This window comes from Rattus norvegicus, chromosome 4 (assembly GCF_021556685.1).
Source record: "Rattus norvegicus strain SHRSP/BbbUtx chromosome 4, alternate assembly SHRSP_T2T, whole genome shotgun sequence".
NCBI lineage: Eukaryota > Metazoa > Chordata > Mammalia > Rodentia > Muridae > Rattus > Rattus norvegicus.
The window spans coordinates 19,314,423-19,325,000 of NC_141537.1; the positions used below are offsets into that span (position 1 = coordinate 19,314,423).

At 35.9% G+C, this 10,578-nt stretch overlaps 1 protein-coding gene across 1 annotated transcript in view; it reads right to left on the reverse strand.

Annotated features, from left to right (window-relative positions):
• Cdhr17 (cadherin related family member 17) overlaps nucleotides 1-10,578 on the reverse strand; it is a 96,443-nt gene that overhangs the window by 16,926 nt on the left and 68,939 nt on the right. Inside the window, exons 17-18 of the mRNA XM_087659859.1 lie at nucleotides 9,057-9,198; nucleotides 8,616-8,872 (exon numbers count right to left, since the gene is read on the reverse strand). Of these exons, the coding sequence (XP_087515985.1) occupies nucleotides 8,616-8,872; nucleotides 9,057-9,198 (399 nt within the window). The remainder of the gene's footprint in view (nucleotides 1-8,615; nucleotides 8,873-9,056; nucleotides 9,199-10,578) is intronic.

The window sequence follows — 10,578 nt, forward strand, 5'->3', positions numbered from 1 at the left end:
AAGTCAAGCCAGGACCTGCCACGTTACTAAGGCTACGCTCTGCCCCTGCACTTGGACATAGATCATTTACCATCGGTACAAAAACCGTTTTTAGCAGACTTTACCTGGTTTGACATCACTACAAAGTCTTATTCATTTCAAACATTATTGTCGTTCAGCATCGGGACCTGATAGTACTATGAATGAATGGCTAGGCAGAACATTTTTAAGCTTAAAGTTAAAGATGTTTGCCAAGAATTCTTGTAATGAAAAAAGAACTGCCAGTTAGATTTCAAACTTTAAATGATGACAATGGTCTTTATACTTCTTATCTACCCTTATACTTCAGGTCTTAATTTAATTAATTTATTCCACTAAATAAAAATAATGGCACAAAAGAAGGAAGCAGAGAACTTTAAACCATGAAGACAGACACTTCTGCATGTGTTAGTGCACAGCTCTGATCCTAGCACCTATGAGGCAAAGATGGACTCGGGGCAGCCATTCCATATCAAGAGTTACAGTCACTTAGCACACTGTTCTCTTGCAAGACTTGGGCTCATTCCCCAGCATTGACATAGCTCACAATCATCCTAAGTCAAGTTCCGTGGTATGCAATGTCGTTTTCTGACTTCCATAGGTACCAGACATGCATCTGGTGCACATACATACATACATACATACATACATACATACATACATACATACATTCAACACACCCATCCACGAACAAAGAAATAAGTTTTAAAAAAGAGAAGAAGTTTGAAGTCAGACTAAACTATGTAGAAGACTGTCTAAAATAAAACACAGAACTAGAGTTTAAAACAATTAATCCCCTGTCCTCTTTTTCTAAAATGAAAAGGCAAGGCCATCTCTAGAAGGCACTGCTTAAAAGGGGAAATCAAAATTAAAATGATGTAAATGAATTAATTTCTTACATTTTCCTGATCACTGATTTGTCTCACTTTGGTTACTGTCTTAATCTATTGCTGTGAAGAGACATGACCAAGGCAAATCTTATAAAAGAAAACATTTAACTGAGACTTGCTTACAGTTCCAGAGGCTTTGTCCATTATCATCATGGTGTGATGCAAGGTGGAGGGCACAGCAGGCATCCTGCTGGAGAAGTAGTTGAGAGCTACATGCTACATACTGGTACACAGGCAGAGAGAGAGAGAGAGAGAGAGAGAGAGAGAGAGAGAGAGAGAGAGAGAGAGAGAGAGAGAGAGAGAGAGAGAGAGGAGGGTGGTTGGGGCTGGCATGGGTTTCTGAAATCTCAAAGCCTACCTCCAGAAGCACATTTCCCCCAACAAAGCCATACCTCCTAATCCTCCTCAAATAGAAGAATTTGCCCCTTTAATGAGTAAGCATTCAAATCCATGGGCCATTCTTATTCAAACCACCATAACTGCTCACAGTATCCGCGCAGAAAACCATTGCACTTTGCCTGTGTGTTTTGTGCAATATTAATCACTATTGACTTCAGGGACAGTAACCAGATACAATCTTATTAGATGAGGAGACTCTTGTTTCCTTTATTTTCTTCAATAAACATATTTTGTTTGTATTATTCTTTTTATTTTTGACATTGTAACATGTTATATGATTGTCTCCTTTCCCTTTCTCCCTTTCAACCCTTCCCATGTATTCCAACCCCACTTTCATTGAGGCCTCCATTGAGGCAATTTGTACTTTTAGACACAGGAGTAATCAAGCACAATAATAAAAAAAGAAATTTTATATATAATACATCTAAGGTTAGTTCACATATAAAGCAGACACACACACACACACACACACACACACACACACACACACACACACACACCTGGTTGTTTTTCTTTAGTGTTGCCAATGCCTTTCCAAATGGAATCATGTACATATCTCTTCAGTTATTCTGTATTTATTTCCTATTAGAGTTGGACAAGGACTGAATCTCAAAAATGGTTGACTGGAAGTGCACCAGTTACACATGCAGCTTAGTTTTTAAGGATTTGTTATTGTGGCATAATACATATAAATATAAATGATCAAACACATGTCTAACATGTAGCTTCCAGACACAGCAATAGACTTTATTAACCGGGCATACTTGAGAGAGGTGACTTAATCACAGTCCCCATGCCTGCAATTTAGGATTAATACCTAGTCTCACAAATAGACCTTGAACACTAGAAGGTTCCAGCTACATAATAAATATTTCCATCTCCCATATGTTCGAGGGAACAGTTATTATTAGTTCATATAGAGAAGATGCTACCATCATGCCCGTTATGGTTGGTAAAATGAAGATGTCTCTCTTCCCCTTAATTTCTCCCTTACAGAGAAGGCTCTATATCTATTGTTATCAATCTACAGTTTCAACATTAACTGTTCTATATGTAATTTGGTATCATTGGCAGATTGATTGCATTTGTATTTTACTATACTAAGAAGTTACACTCTCCAGTGTGTCTTTATGCAAGATTATATTCCCAACTACTCAGAAGGCTAGGCAGGGAGACCACAGCTTAAGGCCAGATTTAACACATTAGAAAGGCTCTGCTGCACAACACTTTGTAAAAAGAAATGTAGGGCTTTGCTTATTGGCAGAGTGTTTGCCTGGCACGGGTGAGGCCCAAGGTTTAATTTCCTAGGCCACAAAAATAAATTATCACTCAATATATTTTCCTTTATCCTTTGTAATGATACAGACTTAGTAGGATTTTAGTGAAGAATAGTTCTTTACATGAGTCTGTCAGCGTTCTCTGGGCAATTAATTAATGTATGATCATTTACAGCTCTACTTCTTATGTTGACAGTCAAGCTTTTCTATGAAGAAGATAGAAATAACAAAAGAAATTTAGTTCAAAAGGTAGAGATAGGCAGTTATCAAATGGATGTCACAGAGAGAACTCTCCTTTCTTAGCCAATTCAGGGAGAGCTCACTGCAATCCATACATTTCTCCTCTCTGCTTCTGCTTCATAAAAGTAAAGAGCCGATGTATCCTTGAGCACACACTCATAACCCTAGCACTTCATCTTCTGAAGAGCAGACATCATCAATTTGTGTGTATCCTGTGCCGTCTAGTAAAACCCTGCTTCAAAATAAAGGCAGAAGGCCACATACGCTGGCACAAATGGCCAGTGAGTTTATAAGGCGGAAGCAGGAAGGTTCTCAGGGTTACACAATCTCTAGCTACATATGGTGCTCAAGGTCAGGCGAGTTATCAGAGAACCTGTATTAAAAATCAAACTAGACCAAAGCAAAAACCGTAAGAGGACAGTTATTAAAGTCATCTGTTGCTTCTATAGGTACAGTGTCCTTCAAACAATGACCTTAGTGGTGCATGACTAGTCGTAAGAAGTAAGATTAAAGTATTTTGTTTATTATATATAAGCATGAATCTCACTTGGTTGGGAATATTTTCTATGCTTTACATTCCCTAGAGGACAAAATGGCAGGTCGGAGGGCAAGCCAAGAGATTGACTGTAAAAGGACAAAGCAAAGCAAAATCCTGGGATGCTCCATCTGACTGCTTCTGTGGTATAAGCATCACCCACTGTGATGTACTTCAGTCTACCCAAGACTCATCAGAAGAAAGACATTCCTAAAAATTTATACTGGGCTTTAATTATTTAAAGTGAATTAATTGCAAAGTATTCTATGTGATACATAATAATAAGTGTTGTTGTTTTGGTGTGAGAAATCTAGCTTTGGAAAAGTAGTGTGTCAGTGAGTATAGTCGGGGAGCAAGCACAGAGAGCTAGAACCTACCAGGATAGCTTTAAAGTTCATTTTTAAAGTTCAGATTCAGTAAAAGAAATAAAGACGTACAGATTTTGCCAGTCCATGCACTAATGTCTCTTTTCAGTTCTTCACTGATAGGATAAAGCCTTTTCATTGTGCTGATACGCATCATGAAATATGGATGTGCTACCCAGAAGAACTGATGAAAAGGTTGGACAGAGTTATTTACAGACTTTCTCTCTTCTATGCTTTATGTTGAAATGGGAATAACAACCATAGTTACAAATTAGAATGATTTAAAGTTTTTACCGTCTTCCCTTCTGTCAAAATAGATATTAGTCCTGGAATTTTTATTATGAGCTCAATTTGCTGCACACTGTCTCTGGAATTTTGATTCATGATTCCTCTGGGGAATTGTATTTGCAGGAAACAGTGTCTAGCCAGTTACCTCATTGTCTCTTTAGACAACATACATTTAAGTTGAAGAGTTTAATTCAGTTCATGAAAGATGACTTAGTGTCTCTCTTCTTCTCTACCTGAGGAAGAATTTCTAGATGAGGAGACATGAGGTGATCAGGAAACACTTCACAGTGTTTCTGTTTCCTCTCATCAGACCTCTCATCATCAGTTTGGGCTCGCTTGTTATTAACCTTTTTACTAAGTTCTTCTGTTTTAAAAGCGAGTCCATCTTGCTTCCGTTCCTTCAGGAATTGTGTTAGTTATTCTAACGTCTATCTTGCCAAGTGTCACCACATTTGAGGAGTGTTTTACAGTGTTCTCAGTGGCTCTGTAGCCTGTCTTCTTTGTTTATGTTGTACAAAGGGGAACATATTTGTTCATGGAAAAATATTTTTTACAAATTCAGAGGCAGTTACATACTGCTGTTTTGTAATCTGGATTCCATAGCATTTTTTTTCTTTTACAACTCTCTGTGATGGAATATAAAATTTTACATGTGCATGTCTTTTTCTGCATAGAAGGAGCATAGACTTCAGATTCTGCAACAGTTCATGAGCTCCCACCTTTCCCAATTAAAAAGTGTCACATGTCCTCCTTATAACATATGGCATTCGTCCTCTGACAAATATGTACTTTTGCCATACTTGGCACTGTAAAATATGCAGACGTCTGTAGACTGTCTTCTATAAATTATAATTTCTGAGATGCCCCGTGTATATTCTGAAAAACTAAAAGAAACTTTTACTAATCTCTTTCTGCATTTCAAATTAATTTTAGGATGGAGATGTATTCTATACTATTTATAATATAATTGAATAAAATTTTATTGCTTTAAGCTTTTTATCATTATAACTTCATTTCTCTAAAACTCACAGGCAGATGTTGCTAGCAATATAGGTTTTAAGAATGTTCTATTTTTGTAATGGATTTGTAATTGTATTTTAAAAGCAGTCAAAATTCTGGCAAATATATTTTGACCACTTAAAATATTCTAAATTTCTCATATCTAATTTAACATTTTAAGATGAAAGATTGTCTTAATAATAATAAGAGATAGTTTATAATAATATGGCTAAGTCCTAAATTTTTTTCTTTCCAATGATGTATTGTGTTCCTATATTTGACCTTTTTTGGGCAAAATTCATGAAAATTTTTATTATATGTGTATGTGAATATGCATGTATATATATGATGTAACAAAGTCTTATTTTCAGGTCTTCTTTATCCCTGTCATTACTATAAAAGATTAACAGCAATTGTGGGTGTTTCTTCCACAATCTGCCAATAGCCACTGAGCCCTTAAAACCACTATAAAACATGGAAACCTTTTGTCTGGCACAAATATTTCATCACCTGGTTGAAGGGCCTTCATAAAGGAAAATAAAGTCTATATTCCTTAAGTTAACACATTGACCTTTCAGAATGGTCCATTTGAATCTCCTACAATTCTGAAAAAAAAACTGTGTGTTATTGAAGCCATTTTTAGTCAAATGCTTTTATTAACCATTTTACTTTAACTTATTCAATGCTGTATGCCAACAGATAGCACAGAATTTGCTCATGAATTTAATAGACAAATAAAGACACAGTTGAATTTTAACTGATGATTTTATACTTTTGTTGAATTAAATAGAGCTGGTCAATTATTCTTTTAACAAACCTTTAGAAATACCCTATATTTAAGAATTATTTTATGTAGATGTTTGTGAATATATGTATAGTCATACTTAAGCACGTACATTGAAGTTAGAGCTGTTTGAGTAGCATTTTTTTTCTTCCTCTATAAACAAGTTGAACTGCAGAGCTGGTAAGGCTATTTCTGGTTTCATAGCATTTTTTCCATAAAGAGAAGTACACATTTCTCATTGTGTAGACCTATGTGTTATGCAAGTATAGATACAAACATTAACCTGGATGGAGTTTTTAAGAGAAAATCAATTATACCTTTCTATGTCACAAGTTGGAAATCATTTCCAGATAGGTTTAATTGCCCTACTTCCTTTAGAAAGCCTAATATGCATTACCAAGGGAAGTGTATGGATTCCAAGACCACTTAGCTCTGCTAAAAATTAAAAAATATCCTGTATGTTTTGCTATAGAATTTGTTTATTTTGTCTATTACATATTAGTATGATGGCTTTTGCTTTGCTTGACTTTGCCTTCTTAACCTTTGGGATGACAGAAATTTGGGTGTAAACACAAGTTGTGAGGGATGTTTTTAGACATCAATAACAATGAGGCTAAAATAATCTCCCACAGAGAAGCATGGACCAGCAAAGTAGAATGATTCGGAACAAGGAAGTGAGATTCATATTGACCCAGGAAGGAGAAATAGTATATGCTCTTTAAAATACTACTCTAATGTCTGACCACATTACCAACAAAATAGGCCTTTCACAATGTTTACCTGACTTATAAAATGATTCAGATGGTGGCTCACAACCATCTGTAATAGGACAGCTACAGTGTACTTATATATAATAAATCTTTTTTAAAAAATGATTCAGTAAGTGTTCATGGAATGTGAAAGTTTGATGCGTACACACACTGGGGTGAGTAGAGAAAATAAAAACTGATTTCTGATAACCAGAAGAATATTACTATTTAAAAATCATAGCTCATGAAGATTGATTGGACAAAATGTATGACTAGAATCTCTGACACAGAAGACAAAGCTTCAATCGATGGGCACAACTCTTTTAATTATGAAGACTGTGTTGGAAAAAGAATTCCGGTATCAGAATATGAATCTTTTCATAAGACACATAGCTTCGTTAAGCATTTGGAGAGTACTGTGTCCTTATAATTCACTTTTCTTCTAGTTAAAATATTAAAATTTGTATTATGTTTTTCTATAGCTAAAAACTAAACTTACCTGTAAAGTCAATAAATGGGATTTTGCTATAACTTATTTAACAAAGGACTAATGTCATTTCAAGTTCGTCTCTTTGGAGTACCATCGTTACATGGGGAATATCAAAGACCTGTTACTGAGGTCATGGATATGCATAGGCAACTTGGCTGTTTAAACTTAACTTGTCTGAAGTCCTGCACAAATCAATTCTACCATAACATTTGCTATTTATTTGAGTATCATTAATCTCTACCAAACACCATGAATTTATCTGCTGTGAAATCACTATAACTTCAGGTCTTTCCTAACATACAAGCCTTCAGCTTCCAGACAGCTCCTCATCTCCTGTTCCAACAGTTCACATATTTACCAATCACACTCTTCTTTGTCAGTGAGCTACATGCTCAACCCTCTTTGTGGCAATAGGGAAAACAGCTTACAGTATCACTACCTTGGGATTCATTTTATTCTTCCTGGGATAATTGATGCCTACCCCTTGAAAAGTTTTCATCTCTTTGCATGAAAATATTAACAGTAATATCTTTTTAAAAAACTGCATTTTATTTTCCTCTACAATGGAAAAACTAAAGAGTTCCCATGAAAACTTACTTTATTTTCAAGCTCAAATATTGAAAGAAGTGTACCATAATTTGACACTATGCAGTATTTATAAGCTACACTAAATTTATTAAATTAAGGACCAAATGTGTTGTTTGTGTTTCTTCAAAATGCATAGGTTATTCAATCCTAAGCAACAATTTAAGAGTGCCAGGAGGCAGGGGTCTTCTTTGTGGTGTGATTAGATCTCAGATGTAGAGCCTCCATGAATGGTGTTAGTGCCCTCACTAGAAAGCTAGAAAAGCTCTCTTGCCTTCTTTTTACTATGTGAGGAGATGTTGTTAAGAAGAAAATCTTTTTGTTAAAAAATTTGTTCTGCTTAGCTTCACTATGAAGCGCTGGCTGACCTTGAACTTCCTGCTCAGTCTAGCCTGCAACTCAAGAGAGGCACGTGCCACCAAGCCTTGCCTAAATGGAAATCTTGGACCAGGAAAGAAGAGTGTATCCATCTAGCTCAGCCTTTCCATTAATCTTGTATACTCCAGCTCCATCCTGTGAAATTTAAGTGTTACTTGGGTCAGTCTCTCCTTTTATGGAACTGTTGCTTGAACCAAGACAGCACACCTGTCCTACCTTCCTGTGAGTCTAAAGGTTTCAAAAAAAAAAAGCTACGAGGTATCTTATAAGCATAAAATGATTCTTTTGCCATAATAAAATATTAAATATTACCGGCTATTAATTTAAACAGAGAAAAAAACACACCATGATTGTAATCAGAACTATTGAGAATTCTAAACAGCAAAGTTTACCACAATGCTTGTTTTTGATGTATTTATCTCTTTAACACTGACAGCTGTCAGCTCCAATAGTTTCTCCTTATTGTGAAGATGAGAATTTGATTCTATCAAAAGTAATTATTTCCTTTAGTGTTTTTCCAGCCCCAAACCACAGGGAAACTCTTATGAGAGTTCCTAAGAACTTCCTAGGAGAGTAATTCAAACTACTTCAGAATCCCAGGTCACCGCTTTTACTTACAGGAGTTGTAGTAGTTGTTTTCATGGAAGAAGTTGGCCGTGTTGTAGTCCAGGGAAGCACATGAATTATGACTGTAGTGGTGGATGTCAGCTGACTAGCTGCATTCCCGCCTAGTTCGTCGGTGACTTCAATAAGTAACTGGAAAGTCAATACATCTTGAGCTCCTTCTAATAGATCATACTGGAAATCTTGCCTGGTGGCCAGAAGTGGAGACTCAACCCCTTCTCTCCAAAGTGTGAACTGATTGTTTTTGTTTCCTAAGAATAATGAGGTAATAAAATAATGGAAACCATATTGCGAATGGTTATTTCCATTTCTTTTCTTAAGTTCCTAAGGAAGATGTATGTTATGATATGTTCCCAACAGTTGCAAAATATCCAATGTGAGAATCTTACGGAACAGCATGGAAGTGACCAAGTTGAACTCACATGCTTTACCTACCTTCTATGATTGAATAGCTTAGATGATCCTGTGGAGAGTCCTTGTCTGAACACCTGAGGCGAACGATAGGACCCCTAAAGGTGGCGAAAATCTGAGTCTCTACGTGTGGCGGTGTGCATACTGGAGGCTCGTCATTTACATTCTACAACAAAAGGACATTTTCTTAGGTTATGTCATGCTTCCAAAACAGTCTCACCATAGACAAATTAGTCACTTTCAACTTTTTATTGTGTATGCTGTTGGCCTTGATAATTTCAAGTAAACTATAGAAATCTCTCTCTCTCTCTCTCTCTCTCTCTCTCTCTCTCTCTCTCTCTCTCTCACACACACACACACACACACACACACACTCACACACACACACACACACACACATGCTCGAGAGACAGAGAGAGGCAGAGACAGAGAGAGACAGAGACAGACAGAGGAGATTCTGCACCTCTGCAATTTCCCCCAATTTTCCTGAAATTTTCCCAGACAATTTATTTCTCCACATATTCTTCTGCTTAGTCACTCACCTGTCCCTTTTTCTTGACTTTCGAGCTTATGAAATCAAACAGGTACAATAGACAGCTGATAGTATTGGTTTGCCCTTATAGCCATTCCTCCATGAACAATCAATTTAGGAAACATGACTATTTAATTTTCTAAAACCCCATACTAAGAAGCCCTAGAGTTGTGTTGAGGAGGTTTACAATTTCGCTTTGGAGTGATAATCACAACTGTACAACTTGTAAGGGGAAAAAATGAAATGGTAGAGACAGAATCCATTAATTGGTTTGAGCTTCTCACAAATTTGGAAGGATTCAATTAATCTATGTTCTTAATACAGATTAACACACACACAAAAGTAAACATGTTTTAAGAAGAGCCAAGCAAATATTTTTCAGGAAGCAATTATCTAAGCACTTTTATAATTGCTCTTCTTATATGTGCCTCACTTGAAGTAAGGACTCTAAGCAAAGCTCTCTGAGTAAACTTCCGGGACTGTAATTCTCTACACTCGTTTTGATACCCCCATTCCATCTTGACGCTCTGGGAACATTTTGGAAGAAGAAATTCTTAGTTCACCAACATTATTATAACCAGCTTTTAAGCTTGTTCTTAAATTAAGCAAAGGGGACACTGCCAACCTTGAATCATCAGTTTCTTATTTTGAGGTGCTGTTTCTATGGTTTGGAATTTAATATATCATTCCAATCTTGCTTGCCAGAATTAATTTTGGCAAAAGACCATCATTTTCTTAAATAACTGAATCTCCAATTACATTAGGACATAGCATATTTGTGTTACTAAATTATTATTCTTTATGGAAATTTAGCCAATACAAGGTATACAAGAAAACAAAAACTGTGGTTTTAGTTGTCCATACACCTTAAAAATTAGAATCACTATAATTCTGGAACAAACATACTCTGAAATGTTATTTATGTATTTATTAATAAAATTTCAATAAGTAAGAAGAAACTTAGCCAATGTGTTTGGTAATTTCTTTAAAACCTGTTCCCAATTAAAGAGAAAT